The sequence below is a fragment of the Cydia amplana genome, chromosome 2 (assembly GCF_948474715.1).
Source record: "Cydia amplana chromosome 2, ilCydAmpl1.1, whole genome shotgun sequence".
Taxonomy (NCBI): Eukaryota; Metazoa; Arthropoda; class Insecta; order Lepidoptera; family Tortricidae; genus Cydia; species Cydia amplana.
The window spans coordinates 12,882,827-12,906,359 of record NC_086070.1 but is presented as its reverse complement, the minus strand read 5'-3'; the positions used below and the strand labels follow the sequence as shown (position 1 = coordinate 12,906,359).

The 23,533-nt window shown below is 35.4% G+C and overlaps 1 protein-coding gene across 2 annotated transcripts in view; it reads right to left on the bottom strand.

Moving 5' to 3' along the window:
- LOC134658122 (suppressor of lurcher protein 1-like) overlaps positions 1 to 23,533 on the bottom strand; it is a 61,945-nt gene that overhangs the window by 6,163 nt on the left and 32,249 nt on the right. For both annotated transcript variants that reach the window (XM_063513740.1, XM_063513732.1), the window contains exons 4-10: positions 17,576 to 17,756; positions 2,725 to 2,951; positions 1,858 to 2,014; positions 1,076 to 1,135; positions 915 to 1,003; positions 482 to 598; positions 52 to 129 (exon numbers count right to left, since the gene is read on the bottom strand). In XM_063513740.1, the coding sequence (XP_063369810.1) occupies positions 52 to 129; positions 482 to 598; positions 915 to 1,003; positions 1,076 to 1,135; positions 1,858 to 2,014; positions 2,725 to 2,951; positions 17,576 to 17,756 (909 nt within the window). The remainder of the gene's footprint in view (positions 1 to 51; positions 130 to 481; positions 599 to 914; positions 1,004 to 1,075; positions 1,136 to 1,857; positions 2,015 to 2,724; positions 2,952 to 17,575; positions 17,757 to 23,533) is intronic.

Genomic DNA, 23,533 nt, shown 5'->3' with positions numbered 1-23,533 from the left:
TATATTTTAATTAGAATTAATGATACTCTTGTCCGAAAGTAATCGACTCACTTGCGGCACTCACTGCCGGGCCCAGTCCGGATATTGCTTCGCTTGTACTCGTACTGGACTTTTTATTGACGTCGCCATCTGTGAAATAAATGCGAAGTTATAAATTACTTGCGATTACTTCTTAGCACACAATGCGTTGTACTCTGTAAACACGTTGTATTTGAGCTGTTGACAACTTAACAATTTGTCTTACAGTTAACGTATATTGAAATTGACTTTGGTCGACAGCTTAAAGGGGCCCACTGATTAACAGTCCGCAGGACGGTATCGGCCTGTCAGTTGTTCGGAACTGTCAAAATTTTGTTCTAACTGACAGGCCGATACCGTCCCAGCGGACTGTTAATCAGTGGGCCCCTTTAAACATAATGACATATTTCGTCCAAGATTTAAATAATTAAAACCTATCATTCGGTTAATTATCTCACTGAACCTGTATTAGTGTCGTCCATTTCAAATTGGTAGCTCGCTTTGAAGCCTTGACCAGAGGCGTCCGAATTAGCTGTAAACTGGACCAGTAGATCGGGCCCAGTTGACAAAATTTCATACCCTAAAAAAATTAAATTATTATAAATATATACGTATATAATATAATTGTGCAACGTTTCAGTATTATTTGTAAAAGTTTTACTGTAAGTTATTTGTGCCATCCACTAAGACGCGCCCTGCTCTTTTTCCTAATCGCTTATAGTTCAAGTACTTATGCAAAATTTTGTCTATAGGTACACATTATTAGTTATAGACAAAACTGTTAATATGTTGCACACTAGAACTATAAACGAGAATTGATATTAGAAGGAAGAGTTGGGCGCGTCTTCGTGGCACAAAATGTTCATCACATTTTTTAAAGAACAATCCTGTCTTACCTACTATCTCATTGCAAAGCATAGCGAGAACCGGTGCTGTTGTCGACCGCCCGTCGAAAACTTTTATAATATCAGCTCGATTGAGACAGCTGCAACAGAAACATAAAATAAATAACTTGGAAAATACATTGTTACAAGCCAAGCATTTTTCACGATGATACCTTTCATCTCCTTTTTGAAGAAGCGATTCTTCGAAAACTAACTTGATTCTCTCATGTTGTCTGAAACAAAACAAGTAGCTTATAAAAGCATTATTTTTATTAATATCAATTGAAAAATATTGTACATTCATAGTTAAAAACCTTAATTTATTGAGAGTCAGTTACTTGCCGTTTAAGTTACCTACATTACGTATGTTGGGTTAAACGTAACACAATGGAATCAAATAAAGAAGGATGAATTAAGACTGAATTATAGCCATAACTATGTCTACGTACATTTTTTTTTTCAATTCACCCACAAAGCTTTATTATTAATGCAAGTTCGTTTTGTCGGTATTCTTAAAATAAATCTCATGAAATTTGTGTCAAAGCGTACCATAATTGCCAAAGTCATCAAAATTAAGTAATAAGTAGGTAGACTAATTCGACGTCGAATTTTAGTTAAAAAAAGCTAGTCATATTCCTTAAATTTTTATAGAGTTTAAGGCAAGTTTGATAATATTGTTTTATATGAAGTTAAGCACATCAATTACCTATAGATATGTCGGCGGCCGATCGTAAGATTAGGCATATCGTGAAATTCCTAGGCATATCGTGAAACGTGAAAATCTTTGACCCGTTCCCTGAGTCGGGCAGTTTGCCCTTCGGGCATCTAAAGCAACCTAACGAACCTATCCAACCTATATATTGGTTTAATGTCACTATCGTCAAAACATTACACAGGAACATTACGATCTGCCTGATCTTACGATCGGCCGCCGACAGATACATTTCGTACAAACCTGGCGTGAAAATGATAAGTACACCGGATGTTGCTGGGATAGCTCGAGGGATATCTTGGGCTATACATCCGACCATACATGGGCCGGTTGGCTTGCGAATTAAACACGTAGTCACACCGTGTGTTGGGAATATGTACGCCATCTGTCTCGAAATTACCTGAAGGCAAAAAGTTTAATAGTTCAAGCCTTTTGTTAGAATCAGTTTCGGCATAATTTACATATTCAACATGTGTTTTTGATGTTCACTGTCCCGAAAGTTCCGGGACAGTTTGTATAATGTGTGCGTTCGTAATGAGTACTAGAGTGTTAATGCCTGCAGTTAATCTTGATTGTTAAATATACAAACTTTCACTGTGCGCAATTGAAACGTATACTTTAACCTAAAACATACTGGATAGCTTAAAGTACATATACATTTTAATATTGCGTGTAGTTGATATTTTTACGACCTCCTAGCCTAGTCGGTAGTGACCCCGTCTACGAAGCAGGAGGTCCCGGGTTCGAATCCTGGTAAGGACATTTATTTGTGTATATAACACAAATATTTATATCATTCAATAAAAGGTTCTGGTCACGTTTAACCTAGTAACACCACTGTGGGACTAGGTTAAACCGTGTAAAATTCTCCAAAAAAATTATCACTATGTTTTTGTCGTTTTGCCAACTTGATTTATTTTTCTTATTTAAAACACCTTGGTGATAGATAACTTCATTAAATTTAACCTTGCGAACAGATTTACGAACTTTAAAGTTATTTATTGTTTTTCTCAAGTGCATGAATAATCAGTATGTGTATGTATAAATAAATATTGCTTGTAAAATAGTATAAGATAAAGTACAGGAACCATTTAGGGTTTATATACTTACGCCTATCTATAAATCTATAGGTGCCAACGAAACCAGTGGCATTATTAGCTTTGCTTCCCGTATGAAACTCCAGCACCAGGAGAGGTCCGTGGGAGTAGAGCGCCGGCGGGGCGTCGGCCCGGCTGCCGCAGAGCGCGCGCCACGCCGAGTACTCGTTCACTCCAGGAGGCCCCGGGCCGTGAATGCCCCCTTCTGAGTACACCTTCAGGTAGTCGCCTTGTATGCAGCTGAGGGCAAGACGTCATGTACTTTGTAAATTTAAAATATTGATATCATTTAATGAAATTTACATCTACATTTTTTTAAATCAGCACAGCAATACCCAGCATTATATCTATTTTACTTGAGGTTTAAAACACATTTACATTTATTTAACATTTTACTTTTTTGTTAAACATATAGAATTTGCGTCATTCATTATGATATTTATCACTCATTGTCTCAGTGTCAGCCTATATCTGTATACTTTTAGACTAAATGTACTTAATTATTAAAGCTTTTTATGTTGAATAGAGAGTTCCTATCCTAATTATTTTCAAAATGTGAAAAGTTGTTTAATATAATATTTCATTTCAAATAATATACCTAGAAATTAATATTATACGAGCGTGAGATATGAATTTGTTTCCATATCAGTTGATGTTTTTGCTCATGCGTTAGTTTCGGTGGAACGGCTAAAGTTTTAATCAACGCGCCCCACATCGGCTATGGAGATATACGAACGTACAAAAAACAAGTTATTAAAACGTTTAATTTGAGTTTTTAATTTTTGCAATTGTTACATTTGAAAGTATATTGAATAAACCATTTCGGCATACAATTATGTATGTATGCCGAAATTGTTCTAGTAATTTATACCACAATTTTAGCACCGCTTGAGACTAAAAGGTTTATATCATAATAACCCTTATGAGTCTTAGTTTTTCCTATCAGAAAATAAGTTTACTGCAGGATAAACAAAGTACAAAATTTAGAGTATATACACACATAATTATATCTGTTAGACTATATATTGTACTATGCTACAGCACTATCTCTAATGTACTTACAACAGTAGACTACGTCAAAACAGCAAAACGGTCTACACTGCGAAAGTTGCCAACAATACGAAGTAAAGTCCAATATGGCGAACGCATTGCGGCTGAACAAGTTGATGTTAATTAGAAACAACATACGTGACCGTACCAAACGCGTAGAGGTAAGGACTGAGTTACAGCGGGAACGATATCATAAACATTTTCCTTTATACCTGTATAGGCTCTATATTCCATAATTAGGAATATGTTGTCCGTTTAAAACATTTTGTGATACCAATCAAATATGGCAAATTAGGAATAACTTTTAGTTAGAAAGTAACTATTACAACTTTTACTCGGGCAACTGAAAACGAAGGCTGATGCTTAGACAGAAGGGGAAAGTGTTTATTATTTTTATTAATCTTGAAGGAAGCCCATTAGTGGGACATTGGTAAGATTACCGAAATTGTATCCTAATTACGAAAGCACTCATGGTTATCCATTTGCCAACGTTTTAGGTCTAAAAATGACCACTAACTTATTAATTAAAAAAACATATTTGAGGTCGCGTGTTCAAGCGATGTATCGGGTAGGGCTTGAATTTTGAATAAGCTTGTATGGACGCAGTGTCAATGGGGCAAACAAGATGATTGCGGCTCACCGTTGTTGTCATTTCAATTCTAGTGCACAAAGAAGTGTCCAAAAATAATGATGTTATGGATTCGTACTACTTCGTATACTTGTAGGTACTTGACAGTAAAAACTTAATGGTAATAAATATATCTTTAAGATCTCTAGACCATTCTGAATTCTGAAGTAATTGAACAAAACGTATAAAGCACTGGCGTCTTCGTTTGAATTAAATACTTTAATATTACATCTTGACACATAGCTGCATAGTCAAAGGCTTTGTTAAAGAACGCTGTCATTAGCCCCGTAAAGGTCGTGTTCCATGTTCAAAGAGAATTAATCTCATATCACAGCGCGTCACAAATGACTTTCTTTTTGACGACACATCTAATTAAGAATTCAATTAGATCGCTTGGTAGGGCTTGTAATATTGTCATAGTGCTTGTATCCCAGAACAAAAATGATCTTTGTTACGACACTATAAGCGACCAAGCGGACATTTTGACCTTTTTGTGTGCAGAATGAGATATCCTGCTGTGGACGTTGTTACGCTTGAATCACGGTCGCTAAATGACCGCAGTATACCTACGTATACATGACAAAAATAATTTTAGTCTCTATTTATGAAAGTTTATTACACTGTCTTTTCTTATTTAATTTATTCTTTATTTCTTATATAAAAGTGCCCTTTCCCAAAACAGGCACAAGATAAACAATATATTTCACAGGGACGTAATTATTTCTAGGGCTACGGAGGTACCTACATTTTACGCTACATCATTTTAGTGGTAGTTAGCACAGGTATGATATTAATATATATGTCGCAGACCGTCTGTTATGGCGGCCGCGTTTGATGGAATGTCAAGGATTGAAATAGTCTATGCTTGAGTGTGTTTGACTGCGATACAATGACTTTTATTTGAATTACTGGTTCCTGGCTGATTCTGATGACAGCCCGCAAAAAAGTGGGCATTGTGAGCGGAACCGCCAATCAGATTTGAATTGGATAATTTGGCAGTCAACCTCACTGCACTACTCAGAAATTATTTTTATGATTGCTATCGTTTTAGCAATAATGATGCGAATGTATCCCCGAGTTGTTTGATTGATATAATGGACTAGGTACAGACATTTGCTTTCGATTGACTGAAGGCATACCTACAACAGGGTGATTATCTTAATTTGATTTTGATTATTGAGCAACGATCGCTGATAATGATTGGACTGGTACTTGCCAATTGGCTTGGATCTTGCCGATGGAAACATTTTGAACACTGGGTGTGACTGTCAGACTTAGACTTTCTTTGATGCAGTAGAGGTTATAGAAGGACCGTCTTTATTTGTAATATAGAATGAATCGACATCAAGGAAGTAATACGTTTATTAAGATTGTAGTACCTAAGTTTGATTTGATTGAATTTAAATAAAATGTCTATTAGTGATAACTGTGCAGTGCACGATTCGAATCAATGGTTATTTTATTTTAGGATAACTTAAAGCTTCGAGTGAGGCGATATACTACTTGCTGCAGACCAGACTCAAACTGTTTCAATATTGTGTATTAGAAAGAACAAGCAAACTGTACATGGGTATAAACGAAGCTCTCGTGTCGATAGCAGGCAACTAATGGTAGTGGATAAACCTACCGAAGTATTGATTAGCACTATTAATATGAGGCTTCTTACTACATCAGCAAAAGAAGCAGTTTTAGTGTACCTATAGAACTATACTAAATATAAGGACTCCAGCAATACAAAAGAAAAAATATAGTAAATCCACAAATCTCATCCAAGTAAACCAATTGATTTACAAACGCTCTGTGATTTTACACTAAAAAAATTCTCTTTACACGTTAAACCTCGTTACTAACCTATGAAAAACGTATCACGAAGGAAAAATCGTTTGTAGCCACGTTGTTTGAGTAATACAAGTCGGTATAACGTTTTTACGACTACAATATTGCATTTGGCTGGCTATATTGCTTTTTTAAAAGCTACGTCATACCTAATTCAGGCTCTGTAGCCTAGCTTCAATATTCGATTTTATAAAAAAGGCCAAATAGGTACTAGTCTAACTCGTGTTGGGAGGGTTCCGAGTTACCTAATAGTATATACCTAGGTAGTTCATAATTTTATAAACTATAAAGCACTAAATAAATACTGCTCAAATTCATTTTGTCAAATACTTTCAAGTTATCATAAATAGTCGCTTTTTTTTTAAGTACTAACACCTAAATAAATTGTGAAATAGCTAGCTAGGTACATAGCATTGGTGGCTGAGGCACAACTTACCTCCAGAGTCCACGCTTGATTACGTTTCGTTTCATACGAACTAATTCCAAACTTTTTACAACTCTCATTTGGCTCGGCAAGAACATAAACTTTGGTAGTGATAAAGAGACTCGTTACACCGTACAAGTCATTATTCTGTTATGAGAAGAATTTTCGTTGAAGAGGCCCCGGGGTGAAGTGCGAGTAATCGCGCGAGATGGTGATGGTCGGCTTATATGAGTATGCGTGTGTAGGACACACGGACACTAAGGCACACACGAGAAAAAGGGAGTTATATTTAACCAATAGGGGAAGGCAGGGAGGGGGGAATAATGGGGTGAAACCATATACAACCATTGACTCGAGTAATTATTTACCAAAACTTTAAAACTGTAATAAGTATTTAAAACTATAATAAGTGTTTTAGGTGAGTATGATTGTAATCACGATTATTATAGATGGTCAACCAAATCTTGTCAGTAAAAAAAGGCGCGAAATTCAAATTTTCTATGGGACGATATCACTTCGCGCCTACATTTTTCAAATTTGCCGCCTTTTTCTACTGTCAAGATCTGGTTGACCAAGTATATATTTTATAATAACAGTTTTTTTTTGGTATGATACTTAAATAAAAAAAAATATTGACATCGACTTAAAAAGCAAGTCTCTTTGCCATCGCATTATTTAACGCCTAATTATGTTACCTAAACTTATTTGAGTGGTGAATTTAAAGTTGGCTTGTTAAACTTTGCAGCAGTGTACAACTTAATGTTATTCCATAGTTCCATTATAGCTTTATAGATACGAGTATTATACGACGCAAGGCAATGTCGTCGGTACAAATTAAGTAAAGTTATCCTGCTAGAAGATTCTGACAAATCGTTTTCACATTACTTAACCAGAGTTGAAATTTGCCTGCCGATAAATATATTGAACATAAATATTATACTTTTACTTACCAGGTACCTAATGTTAGTTTAACTGACTTTTAGTCGAAAATTTTTAAAGTTACTGTAGTTGAAATGAAAATAAATTTATTCAGGGGACAATTTATTACGTGCTGTCGTATTTTTTTTCTTACGCAGATAGAGTTTCTATTTTGTACTGTACCTACCCTATGTGTTAGTATAGAGATTGTAGGTATACCAACCTAATTTTAGCTGTAATATGTAGACTAAGTACCTATACTTACCTATTATATACATACATATTTGTTTTGTGATTCTAGTTCAAATCACAAAACAAAATAAGAAAATAGTTGACATATTTTGTTACAATTAATTTCAGACAGGCCTTCCAGGCCTTCAGACATTCCATAAGGTCCTTCATGTATACAAATGACGAAGCGAACAATACAAAATTAAAACGAGGGAAAATAATTTCGCTCTACAGTAATGAAACGCGACGCATACAACTCGCAATCTGATGAAGCATTCAATACCTTTGTTACCTACGTCTGCGAATGGAATAGGTACCTTTTAGGTAGTAAGTACTGTTATGCAAGTTTTGGGAAAACCCAACATAGAAATACCCATATACATGTTTATTTATTATTTTCACTGTTACCACACCTATTGTACAAATGGTAACAAGTAACAATTGTATTGGACATTGGAAACATAACCGAGCAGAATAAAAGGATCAAGAAACCTTCAAACATATTTTTAAGCCAATCCCAAACACAGGTTTCGCGTGCACCGCAGAGAAAGAGCAATAAAAATAGTGAAATCCTGTGAACACAAAGCGGCGGCTCTTGTCCGACAATAATTTGTCGAAACGGGCTGTACGACGCATCGGAGACCTATTCGGTACTGCGGCCCGCCGATTGCGTTTAGGTAAATGTGAATTCCAGTAGCAATTTAGTCGTTATGGTCTTTGCAATAATGGAACGTGTCTGTATTGATAGCAGATTTGCATAGACACATACATGTGTACCTATATATGTATGCCTTTACACTGTATTTACTACGGTAAGATTTTCTAAATCCAAACTTCAGGTTTCCTACATTTTTACCGCTAATCGACGTTGAATTTCAAAGTGGCTAAGTGATGGCTTAGATTTTTTTATTTAAATTTTGTGATACGGTCAGAATAAAGCTGCATGTTACGCCTTTGTTAGGTATCCGTGGCTGTAGCGCCGGTTTTGTTTTGTTCCGTGGCAATTCAAAAACAATCCAGTAAAGATATTATTATATTAAAATAACGTAAGCATTTCATATTATGCGCAGTGATGCTACTGTAAAACAAAGCGAAACCAGTGCAGTGCAGTGAAGCGATAAACTAAATTTGACTGAGTGCTCGGATTTTCTTGTGGCTCTTGTTTCTTGAGTTAAACTTCGGTAAATAAATTAAATCGCTTCTTTGTGTCTTAATCAATCAAACACGTATTATATTTTATAAGGTTCTTGTGTTTTAATATAATTTATTTAGCGTTTGCTTGTGTAGGTTTATGTATGTGTATGTTTATGACGCAAGAGGAAAAAATATTACAGATATGTATTGTGACGAAAACGTACGAACATTTTGTTATTTCAGTCAGTCTCGGTACAAAAAGTACTGAGGTCGACTGAAGTAGCATGACAACTACATTTCCGAGAAAATAGGATGAAAAATAATTATGCGCTACATCTGTACCGTAAAATGGGGTGAGTAGGGGCAAAACTGACATTCAAACCTCGATAACATTTTATTTTTACATATGCAAACTGAATGGTATATATAATAAGTGTTCCGGACGTTTGTATTTTAGTTTTTATTTTATTTTGGGTAGTTCCATTTCATAACTTTGACGATTAACAGGAAATCCCACCTCACCCCGTAATCCCTCGTAATTGGGGTGAGATGGAATTTCATACAAAGGTGATTTTGGAAGATTGTTGGATCGATTTTTTTTATTATGAGTGTTACTATAACTCCATTTTAAATTGGAATACACACACAATAATTTTTGTAGCAGTAGCCTTAAAATTCCATCTCACCCCCCTTTCATACCTTCTCTCCCCATTCATAACCCAACTCTCCCCGCGAACCCTACTCACCCCATTTAACGGTACCATAAGTTTACATGGATACCTACCATTTTACCTTTCCCGTCTTTTGTATGCCGGGCCAGTGGTCATTTGTAAAACCCCTGTAGAACCCCCATAGTAAAATTGACAACTCTATAAATTGGCCCAAATGATAGAGAGTAGAAATAATGAAGGCTCAGATAGAGCTAAAATGGCGCCTGACAGTGATTTGTCACCCAGCTACTACGTTTGAACCGTTAGGTACTATTTTCTATTTATTACAACTGACTTGACTTGACTTGACTCCTAAAATATCTAACTTGGACTATTAATTCTGAGAAGATTTGCAAGCGAGGAGACCTTAATTTAAAAAATAATTATTTAGAGACTAGACCACCAGGAGCGCTCGATATACACACGTAAAGTCACATAATATTATTGTATTAACAAGATACATAAGATAGTAATCCAAAAATGGTTATAATATACAGGTGCGTGTGATTTTGTAAAACTAAAATGGATTACTATTATACGAGTATAATGGACGATTTTTATCATTTACAGCTAAAGAAAACACGTAACAACACGTAATTACGTATCTTTCTAACAAGTGGCAAATGAAGAAATTCTCACAAAAATGTAGAATAAAAACTCTAACATAAGGCTAAGGGTAAGGCTTGCTAAAATTTCCTGCTGTTCCACGCATTCATGATATCTGTAACATAATAGGTACTTACTTAATGGAAAGCATATTTTACACCCTTAGGGCTCATTTAGACGGCGCGCGAACTCGCATGCGAGTTTCATTACATTGCGTTATTTGATCGGTCGGCTGAATTGAACTCACCTCAATGGTCGCGCGTAAATAGTCTAAATGAGCCCTTATTCAGCCGCAAGCTGCCGAGTCGATTTGCAACATTAACGGCAACCCTTGTAAGTTGTGACGTCGGATACAGTTTGTTAGTTCCGTGCGATTAGTCGCGACTATGTCACCGCAACGCGCCGCGTGATCTATAACCGGAGATACGGCCTTTGAGGTGGACAAAGAGTTACTAATATTTGGATAGGAGGGATTCAACACAATGTTTTTGTACAAGATGGCGTCGGCAGCAGGAGTCAAACATTAAAAGGGTGTGCTTTGCGATAGCTTTATCTTAATTGGTGTGTAAAATAAATTGATAAAAAAAATATTATATTTAATACCAATAATTCAAGGGCTACTGTTATCAACATCACGTAATTTTTTTGATATCTAAAATTACGAAGGTACTTAGGAAATATTTAGCAGTAATTTACCTAGTATTTTTATTAATATTTTTAAGGTAATAAGTATGTAACATTTTTTTCTGGTAAAATCCGAATTCCTAACTTAAATTGGGTGACAGTATTATAATTATAATGATATTGCCATTCCGAGAAAACAGTGAATTTTATGAAAGTTCCACAATTTTCTTTACACCATTTGTATTGACATGTTTCATTTCGAAATATATATAAAAGGTAAGGATTGTATTGCTCCCAATGCACTTTAGCGCCACTAACGTCGTACATTTTGTATGAGAACGTAAAATCGCACCTGGCTGGAAATATCAAGGGATTGAACGGGTTGGATGTTGTTTGATTGGCTATGCATTTTATATCACAAAAATACAGAATAATTTTAGTATAAAAATACCTTTACAAATAATAATAGAATTGCATGCATGTAAACGGTATTTGTAGAAGGTATAGGTACTAAACATTCAATCAAGTCGCATGAGAGTTAATAAATTATATAAATCAAAACCCGAAAATAGTAAATTTTTCCAACTAAATTGCCAATCAGAATTCCCACTTTTACTTCTAAAATTTGAAACAGTAAATAGTATCACATCCATTATTGCATTACCGGTAACTACCTCTGTAAACTCGTTACGGTAATATTTATGGGCCTCACCGCACCACAATTGCGGTAGGGCGACGGAGACAAACGAGGAACAACAAAAGATAGTTTGTAAGTTCCTTCATACGATAGATAGATAGTTTGTAAGTTTGCCACGACTTGCTTCGTCTAATTTAAATATTTGAAAGTTATTAATATTCAATTAGTCTATGGCTTATGGCCGGAAATTGCTGAAGTAGTTACTAAGTTGCAGTACTGCGAAGAATGAATTCAATCAGTGGTTTTAATAAGGAGATGCGCTACCTGTTTAGCTAATTTATTCTGTGCCATGTTTTTTTAGATTACTTTTTGCAAAAAAATTACAAGGAGTTAATTGTAAATTATTGAATAATTATATTTATACTGTAAAGAATTTATGAGATAAGTACCTACCCGCAGAAGCTCGGTTTTTATTCATTTCAGAAAATTTAATTTATGTCCTAGTAATTTAGGTGCAAACTAACACGTATTTAATTCAATTTTAACAATTTAAATGTAAAAATGTATTGACTAAATGTGAACAGCATGAATTACCGATTCTGGTAGGTAATGAATTAAGAAACAATTTGTTTCTGATGGATTTAAAGGAAATTCCGAACGCAAAGGCTTGCTAAATACATGCCGATCTAACTAGAAGAAGGTTTCAGACATTCCGCCTCTAATTGGTACAGACTTGGCCGTAAATAACGTAGGTAGGTAATCAAAGAACCTTCCTTTGATGTACATGCTCCTTCGATCGTTTCTTGACAAAGATTAGTAAAATGGAGCTATAGTAATACGCATAATAAAAAAAAAATCGATCCAACAATCTTCCAAAATCACCTTTGTATGAAAACCCCTCTCACCCCAAATACGAGGCACTACGGGGTGAGGTGGGTTTTCCTCTTTCTCGGCAAAGTTATGAAATGGAACTACCCAAAATAAAATAAAAACTAAAGCCCTTGCTACACGGTCGCCGACAAGCCTTCTAACCGTCTGACCTTGGTCTGTCCTTGGTCAGTTTTGGTCAAATTTTGTTGGAAACAACTGTCTACACGGTCCGTCCAGACCAAGGCCACGCGGTCTGAGGGGCTTGTCGGCGACCGTGTAGCAAGGGCTTAAAATACAAACGTCCGGGACACTTATTAATTATTATATACACCATTCAGTTTTCATATGTAAAAATAAAATGTTATCGAGGTTTGAATTTCAGTTTTGACCCTACTCACCCCATTTTACGGTAATCCATAAATTAATAGAAATAAACAAATAGATTAAGATTTCTCATGATCGCCCATCAAAGTGTACTTAACCTTAGCAATCGATCACCCACCAACCGTACCAACACACATGGCGCAAAATAAACGACACTTTAACTCTTGTTCAAGTTCCGACATATTGTCGAGATATTGTATGGCTACTTATAAACAATACTTGTAGCAAAATGTACGGTTAAGGTATGAAAGTTGGACTTGAACGAACTTTTAGCGGAGGCGGAAATTGTTCCTAGATTTTCAATAAGCGTTTAGCTTTATACCTGAAACCTCCGAATCAAATTTGTGTTTCTCGACGCTCAAGAGCGAGTAGGCCCCAGAAAGACCTAGAGTATAGTGTTTTTTAATACACTAGCTGAGGTACCCGGCTTCGCTCAGAGAGTTGACATGTGATTGTGTGATAGTTGAAAAAAAAAAAATCAAATCGCCCCCAATATTTCAGCATATTCCACAACATTTGAGAGTGTTCTGGAATATTCCATAATGATCTGGGATATTCTCGAACATTCGACAACATTCCAGACTGTTCTGAAATGTTGTGGAATGCGCTCGAATACTCTCGAATATTCTGGACTGTTCTAGAAATGTCTAGCCTCCGAGGAGTGGTGCTACTAAATATTTTACGAAAATCGTTTTTTCCTTGTTGCGATTTCTGCCATTCGCTAATTTTACCACTTTTTAATTTCTCAATAGCTTCTAATTCCTTTCCCGATAGCATCTCTAACCAATTCGCATATTTTTCTATATTATATTAATTTTTCAATAGATTATTTCCCTAACAGGATTTCTAACCATTCGCATAATTTCCCGCGATATTTCATTTGTTTACAATCACTAAAGAGTGTCATTTGACAGAGCCTAGTTAGGTACGACGACGAGCGAAGCGAGGAGAAGTGTGTTAGGTGAACTGCGACCAAAACAGCGCCAGAACCAACATACCTATTCTATAGAACCATATTGATTTAACAAACTATTCGAATGGTTTGAAAACGTATCAGCAAAATAAGCTATTGAAATATAATTATAATAGGAAAATATGCGAATTGGTTAAAAATGCTTCCGGGAAAGGAAGCTAGTGAGAAAGAATAAAATGGCAAATTTTGCGAATGGAAATATTGCTTCCAGTAAAATTCGATTTTAGGGAAATAATCGCTACTCTCCCTCCGAGAGCCGAGACATCACACTACAAAAATTTGTATCTGCAAATTTTTGTATGTATTTCACGATATATTCTGAACTTTCGTCTATTAAGTTAAGGTTCAAAATTCAAAAACAAAACGACTGCTTCTGGGTCTGGGTCTGGGCGAAACTTTCAGCCCTTATATCTTCAAGTGTGCACCCTTCAAGTAAAAACGGGATACTTCTTCATGGACGGGAGATACGAAGGGCTACCACACCATATAACTTCCTCGATCGTATCGGGACTCATTTATGAGTTTTAGCGGCACGCACATTGTACACTTTCTTTTATAATATATATTGATTGAGAGTACATTACGAGTAAGTAGGTTTTTTATAGAAAATAAAAATAATATTGCTACTTATGAACTGAAATAAATACCATATACCAAAGAAAATGTGACCAAATCCACCGACGGCCGAGGCGAGAATCGACATCGAAAAATTTGTAGGTACTTATTTTAATTGTAGCACAAGTAGCAAAAGTTTATTGTAAGATGTAATGTATTGCGAAATTTGTTGTTTATAGCGTGACAATCAACATTAATTACACTGATGACAGCGTACCTACATTGAAGGTAATATTTATATTTGTATAAAAAATAGGAAATCTTCATATTCGTCTTCATATTTTTTAACTTTTTGGACGCCAATGACCGATATATCCGCACCGTAGATTCAACGGCAAAGACCGATTAATCGGTCACATATCACAGAGCAACATAGACCTACGTGCATATGCATAAAGTTCAATTTCAGTTTTGACACTTCGGTGACGTGGCGTCAGCGTGACAGCTCGTCGAAAAGGTTAAAGTCACTGAACCAATGTTGGTCAGTTTGAGAAGTACAGCCCACCGTTTAATTTTTTGCTCGTGTTACAGGCCACACTCGGTATACCTACTAGACTTAGTTATACTATAGTGAGAAAAGCGATTTCTGCCCGTCTAAATCTACATAATATGAAAAGCGAACTTTCCAAACAGGAGAATGGAGCAAAGATATTCTCCTAGAATTATACATTTATTGATTCAAGACTTCTTACGAATAACGGAGGAGTAAACGCACATCAAATTAATTAAGCTTAGTTCCGCGAATTGGTAATTGCTTTGGTCTCTAGGGTTACAAATCTTGGCTCGTTCTCTGATTGAAACAATAAATATTAGAAACGAAGATGATTGCGATATCACTTTGTCCAACAAAAGCCGACAGAAATATTACATCATCAATTTATACGGATATAGGTATATAAAAGCTTTTTGTAAAAAATGTACTTGTTTTATTTCATATTCACGATCAGTTTGGAAAGTTACTGATTTTTTTAAAAGCTACCTAATCTTCATCAGACCATCATCCAATGAATGTAAGGATTTTAGACTTACAAAAGAAAATTGTCTTACTTGTTGTGACTTCAAACATAATTGTTTATTTCAACCGATCCTGTGAAATGGAACAACATTTTGTATTGTTTAATTTTATGACCACTCGAATGGTTTTCAAAGCCTATTGTCATGTCACTCTTCAAAATAACCGGGAAAAATAGGGTTAATACATTTTCATTGACATTTTCCTCTCCATTGTTAACCGAAATGCTGGTAAGTTCTTTGGCTTCCTTTGTATTGACGAGGGCTTTTATATTGATTAAAACAAACTTATCGTGGAAATGTTAACACATTTGTAAATAAATGCTTGATTGAGTGTTCCAGGTTTTGGCAGGGTATACTAATTAACTACATGTAAATTGGTATATTGTCATACGAAAAGCCGTTAGCGACGCCCTTGAGTCGATGCATTTTTTTGTCTTTTCCTTATGCAGCGTTCTTATGAAATTGGTACACTATCTAAATCTGGATAAACGAAATTGAATTAAAGTTTTTTTTTTAGTTCATTTCTGAAAAATCTTTTGTCTGAGAAGCTCCAATACAGGACTTAATACGCTTGCTAATATTTTTTGACCGCAGCGTAGCGAAGGTCTACGTTTTGACTCGGGCATTTTGCTTTTGTATGTCCGGATGTTCTCCTCTACAGGTCGCAATTCTTAACCGATTTTCGTGAATTTTTGTGACCGAATTCTATGACTAAATAAAAAAATTTTGTCGATCCGGTTTTTGGAAATTTTTCAAAATGGCGGAGTCGTGATAGCTCCCGCCTAAACAAATAGTCGTATCGGTATCATAAGAGTTTTTTTCTTTTTGAGATATGCTTATAGATTAAATGGCCAAAAATTCAGAAAATTTGTATCGCTAGTTTTGGCGGTATTTAGATATTTAGTTTTTACTTGAGAATGAGTAGCTAAATTTCGTCAGCTTTAGTAAGAACTATAATGGCGTATTTTGCAAACGTTCGCTTTCTTTGTTTGCATCGGGAGGTCCCTGGTTCAATCCCCAGTAATTGTATATACTGCTACATAACTTTTTGTATTTTTTTTAATACTTAAATTTCGTATAGTTGTTTTTTATTTTATTTTGATATTTTGAAAAAATGAAAAATTTCGTATTTTTTATTTATCAAGCGCGGGTTAAGCGTATTCGTTTAATTTTTGTTTGTAGCTTTATGTAGTTTTTAATTTTTTGTTTATATTACATGTACTATACCTATATTTTAATAAATATTTTTGCCATACATTTATTCAGTTTTAAGCTCTGCTCGCGAGGTCTACAGCTCACAGAGCCACTAGTTTAAATATATCCCACATATATAACTATAAATGTACCTATCCATTTAATAGCGTAAAACGAATCTGTTTGAAAAACGCCATGTCAAGGGTTCCACAATACTTGTTTATTGCCATTGAAATAGCTGTCTTTAGCCGTTCACATCGACGGTTTTACTGCTTGCGTTGTGACAGAAATGTAAATTGATCCTTGGAATGGTTATATTTACGCTAAAGGAAAATATAAAAATTTAATCCTCTATTGCTGAGTGAAAGGAATTTTAATACCTATACTAGGGATTTAAAAATCTTTGTGATTATTATAGAACATTTATTTTGTCTAAAAGTCACGATTCATTCAGCCTCATCTGCCCAGATTAGACGTAGCTTTTTCCACACATTTTTATGTATTTAAATTTGTCTACGACGTGTATTTTTGATACGATAGCATATTCTAAGGGTAGTTACCATAGGCCCCAATGAACACATTTTCATAGGTTTTATTAAAACAACGTACAACTTTTATTTTTCTTTATCATAAGTTTTTGGCGTTTGTGGCGTAGAGCACTTTAACGAAATGTAAGGGGCACACTGAGCGGATGTTGCCCGCCAGGATGTAAGGACTATTGACAGTTGATCGAGTCTAAAATTACCTAGGCCATGGGATACATTGCGGAACCCTGCCTAATAAAATAGTAGGTAAGTACGCCAATTTATTGATATATTATTAATTACCTACTGCGCATCTCGTATACGTACCAAAAACTCGTATAAGGGCTCATTTAGACGGTGCGAGAACTCGCATGCGAGTTTCATTACATTGCGTCATTTGATCGGTCGGCTGAATTGACGTAACCTCAATGGTCCGCAATGTAACTACGAGTTCGCGCGCCGTCTAAATGAGCCCTTACGTTAAATACTCACTCGAGATGTTCCTTGTAGATGTCAAAGTCTGTAAAGACGAGCTCGACGATCTCGTGCGGCGCGGCGAGGAAGGTGTAGAGCACGCAGTCGAGGTGCGGCGGGTAGGCGCGCGGGTAGTCCGGGCTGCTGAACGTGCCGCGCTCCTTGCCGAGCGTCGACGTGAAGCGGATGCAAGTGCAGCCTGGCGAGAAATAGTAGATTGTACAACAAGAGCATAAAGTGACCCATTTTTATCCGAGGCAATTTTTTGGTCTGAGCGAAGCGAAGACCAATATAGTAGACGAGGGTAAAAATGGACATTTTATGCCCTTGTTGTACACTCTGCTTTTCACTTCGATTATTATATTTTTCACGGCAATTTACACCACGAAATTGTCGTAAAGCGAAAGAACATAATACATAAACAATTCCCGCCAACTAACTTTTTAATTTTTTTTTTAATTTGATGTGATCAGAGTTTCAGACGCTTGGTTTTCTGCCAAGTCAAACATTTCGGAGCATTTTTGAACGATAATCGACTCCTATTTTATGTGATTTACTAAATTTAATGACAGAAAATACGGATTTCTAATAAATTGTAGCAAAAATAAAATAATATAACAAGTTTTGTCATCTACACAATTTTATTGCTCAGTAAAATTGTGCAATATGTTTAACTGTTTGGCTGTTGAGACCGATTACCTTAGTCTTAGAAGAAAATTTTACTTTTATGGTCTAGAGCATAAAATGCGATTTTATGTCGTCTACGCGCGACATAAAGGTGCACTTTTTGAGCATGAGAAGTGAAAAGACAATTGACATAAATTCACCTTTAAGAGGCATATAAAACGTTATTTTATTAGTATAAATCACTAGGTACTTGTAGTCTGATATCGTCAGGTGACAAGCAAAAGTCACTAATTACTAAAAAATATTTAAACAAAAATCAACCTTCTTTTCGTACTAATATGGTTCACTATGACTATGAACTTATGGTGGTACTTAGTGAGTTTTGCTTGTCACCTGACGATATTAATTTATCAATATTTTAATCATGTACCTTTTCTTTTATACTATAGTTTTTATGTATGGTCTATTACATTTTTAATTGACTAGAAACGTGTATTATTACATTTTTAAATCATACAATTTTTCACACACAGGTAGCAAGAACATTATTAAAACAAGCACCAACGTTTGCACTCCGGGAGTGCCGATAAAAGTGAAAACTCACCTCACTATGTTACCGACGCCCGGTAACACGATACATACGTTTAGCGGAGGTATTCTATTTATTTATTATTTATATATTATTATCATTCTCAAATAAGATCACACTTTTTCATTGACATGTTTATTTACATATTGCCATGACAACGTCAAATTATTTGAACATAGGTAAAGAGTCTTGAAAAGGAGTCCGCAACATAAATGTCAAATAACATTTAGTTTTTCTTTATTGATTTAAATGCCATCTAAATTATGAGTGGCCATCTAAACCTTACGCCCCTTACGGTTACGTGATCGCCTTACGCCCCTTACGGTCACGTGATCGCCTTACACTGTCTCGAGTTTATCATTTTTTCCCCACCTCAAAAAGTTCCCAGCGCCGCTAAAGAAGTTTTCACTTCAAAAATAGAATTGGTTACCCATATATCGTCAGGTGACAACCAAAAGTCACTAATATTACACAAAAGAAATATTAAGCATAAATCAACGATGTCTTAAATATTACCAGTACTACAGTTTACTATTATGGCTCTGAACTTGTGGTAGTAATTAGTGAATTTTGGTTGTCACCTAACGATATATATTATACTTAATAATAATAATAAAAGCCCCAAAATACTCACAGTAGCTATCTAAGTAAGAATTATAACGTTATATTACGGTGTTACTATCTACTATTTTAATGCACATAAATGATTGAATCGGGCCGATCACCTACATTAATAATTACATAGGTATATTAATGTTTCATAAAAACTATTTAGACTAATAAAACTCAAGTACATAATACACACAAAATCTTGTCTGATTTTAGTAAGAGTAGGGATATTAAATTGCTCGTTGTTTATGGAGTTAGGAAAACATATTACTGATCACGGCTCAAATGTCACCCTGTATATATTGCAGTGTGAGTGTGATTTCCAAGAGCACCAAAAGTTCGTGCCATAAATATGACAGCAAAGCTGTAAGCGAATGAAAATTAAATTACCTTCATATTGGAGCTGACATTAGAAAGAAGGATAATATAATTGTAATAACATACAAAGTATATCTACGTAATATGACATCTGAGGAAAATAAGCGTAGGTATGTACTTATAAAAGAGAACAGCAATATAATACATATCATTTAGGTACGTATACTGAAAACAATCGCACCATTGAAAGACGCCTCTCGGGTGCGAGCCAAGGGAGCAATCGCTTGCGCTACGACAGCGAAAGCTTTGTCTCCAAGCTCTATCACTCTTCCATATAAGTGTGACAGTGACAGTTGCGTTTCGTTCACTACGGAGCGTAAACGATTGGCAGGTTGGCTACGCTCCCTGTACATTATTCTTGCAAAAAGTAATAAGTGTAGGTAGATGAAAGAAAGTACCTAAACGAATATTCATTCGAATACGTTGATAACGAAGTATATTAATTGTATACTAACGAAATAACGAAACTGGTATCAAATACATATTGCGTATGATTTTTCCTACATTTTAAGCTATAATAGTACAGTCAGCTGCATAGGTAGTAAAGTTGACTCCCTACAACCAAATCAAATTAACTAACAAAAACCAGCTAAGAGCATGTCGGGCCATGCTCAGTATGGCTCAGTGTAGGGTTCCGTAGTTACCCGTCCGCCAGAATAGACTGCCTTGAACGGGTTCTTTAGTAAGCATCATGTACAGTCAGCTACAGAGAGAAGTGGCCCTTGCATAGAAGTTGGTGTGCGAACCAGCCAAGTAAATTCCTAAACTTTAATGACATCCCAAGATTTCTATTTTTGTTTTATTATGTATATAGTAAAAACGATCAGTACCTAAAACTTAACGGGCTTAGCAAAAGCTTTGGACGAGTTTACCCATAAATAACGCCCATTAGGTTTTCCATAACTCTATATTATAAAACGTGTTATGACGATAAGGAAAATAACGCACGAGTATTACGCGGGCAAGCTGGCCAAGTTCCAGTGCGGTATGTGGACAGTGGTTCCGTTTATCAATTTTGTTTATACAGGGCGTCCCACGGCGATGCCACATGGAGGGAAAGTACCTTAAATATCATAGATAGCATATTTTGCTGAAAGAAGACTTCATTTTATTTTTAAAACTTAGTAAAGTTCCATTCATACTTTTTTAATTTTTTTTGAAAAAAAAATGTATGGAAAAAAATTTATCGCGTCATTGGAGGAAAAGTACCTTAATTATTGTAAATGAACATCTTACTGAAAGAAGACATTATTTCGATTTAAAAAAACAAGTTGAATTGCATTTTAAATAATTTCATGGTTAAACCGGGAATCGAACCCGCTACACGAGAAAAAAAATACCTTGTAGCTTTGTCATACCGATCGAAAGGCTTCAATGTGAGAATTATTTTTTTGCCAAATTATTTTTTTTTCTCGTGTAGCGGGTTCGATTCCCGGTTTAACCATGAAATTATTTAAAATGCAATTCAACTTGTTTTTTTAAATCGAAATAATGTATTCTTTCAGTAAGATGTTCATTTACAATAATTAAGGTACTTTTCCTCCAATGACGCGATAAATTTTTTTCCATACATTTTTTTTTTTTTCAAAAAAAATTAAAAAAGTATGAATGCAATTTAACTAAGTTTTAAAAATAAAATGAAGTCTTCTTTCAGCAAAATATGCTATCTATGATATTTAAGGTACTTTCCCTCCATGTGGCATCGCCGTGGGACGCCCTGTATTATTAATGTGGAAATATGAATTTATTTTTAGGCCATTATCAATAAAAACTTTTTAACATTATTAATTCTGTAAAATATGTACCTATAATAGATATTTTATTTCTGTAAAACAGTTCTTAGCAAGTTTTCTTGACTAGCTAGCTCGTGAAGGGGACATCTTTCGCACCTATATAAAAATATATATTAATAATAATAATAATAACCGCCATGTGGGATGTTGATTCGACGATCATTGTCCCGATAGTTGTTTCAGCGAACGGTCTAATAGCGAAGAGTCTCGACCAACATCTTGAGAGACTCTCGCTAGGTGGTTGGATCAAGGGCCAGATGCAGAAAGCGGTGATCTTGGACACGGCGCGGATAGTCCGCCGGTTCCTCTCTCTGCAGCCCTGACCACCGGCAGCTTGGGCCTTGCCCCGCTGCTGGCGGCACCCTAGGTTAGGTTTTTTTATAATATGTTTATATGTATTTTTTATTGTTTTGTAAATGTTTTTTATTTTACTTTTATATTCATATTGTAAAAAAACCTAAACTAAGAAGATAAATAAATAAAGAAGATAATAATAAATAATAATGTGAGCCTATATGCGTCCCACTGCTGGGCACAGGCCTCCTCTCATGCGCGAGAGGGCTTGGGCTATAGTCCCTACGCTAGCCCAATGCGGATTGGGGACTTCACATACACCTTTGAATTTCTTCGCAGATGTATGCAGTGTGCAAAAATATATATTCAGCAACAAAAACACTATAACGTCAATTTCTAAGGAAATATTACTAATTTCATGGTGATCTCCGAAAGGTGGCAGATATTGCGTTCATGCCGAAAATGAGTTTGTGCCAATGAATATTTAAGACTAAATCTCGTATATGAACTTTGTTTTTTACCTCATGTAATCTCGCTCAGTGTGAAAATGAGAAATCCAAGATGTTTTAGCAAAATTGAAAATAAATGTATGCAACGTTACGGGTTGTGTTCCGGGGAAATAGAGTTTAAATAACCTTTGCGCCATTTTCGCGAATATATGAAATGAAACGGATCACGTGATTTTCCCTCAGTTTAAATAAATACGTGCATTGGAATATATCCCTGAATAAACGTTATTATTTATTTAACGAAACGATCCCGTATCTGATAGTTTTATCAAAAAAACCTTTGTATTTTTTTACCACTTTAATAAAGAATGATATTAATACCTATACTCGCATAACCCAATTAATTAGCAATTTTGGTTAGACATACACTTTTTTCTTGGAAAATGCCTAAAAGATTTTTAAATGTGAAGGTTTGCGGGTGTATAATCTATTTTAACCGACTTCAATCGACTTTGAAGAACGCGGAGGTTCTGTATTCGGTAGGCTGTTTTTTTAAAATACATGTATGTGTACCTTCGATTATTCCGAACCCGGGTCCAATTTGAAATATTAAGTCCCATGCCTGCGTGCTATATACAGTCCTAAGATTTGTAAAATTGTTCTTTCAAGACACAACAATGAACATGAATATAATACTATGGGCCCGATTCGGATTTTGTAATAGACATCTATTAGATATATATCTTTTAGACATCGCCAAGATACGATAACGATATGTTTAAGATCTAACCTGTCAAATTTGACATTTCCGCGATTCTGGAGATACTCTTGAACGATTTCCATAAGATATTACTTAGAGCTCTAACTCACATCTAATAGATATCTAACACGATCTATCGTAAAAGTGACATTGGTTGCCCGAATTGCCCTGCAAAAGAGAACTAGTTGAAATCTAAACTATAACGTATCTAGAATGGATCTAGTACGTGTCGTCTCTTGTGAATATCTTGAAGTTCGAATACGGCAGTGTAGGTATATAATAACACACGGTCGAACCGAACCCACACCTTGGCGCGGGCCATGCCATGTTAGTTTGTTCGATCGCTTCGGTAGTATGGAAGGCAATCCACCGTAGGTACTATTAATATTATATAGCTGTATCCTTATCGAATCGTACCAAAATCATGGTAAGCTCAAAATATGGCTTAGCATGTACTTCAAATATATCAGTTGGTAA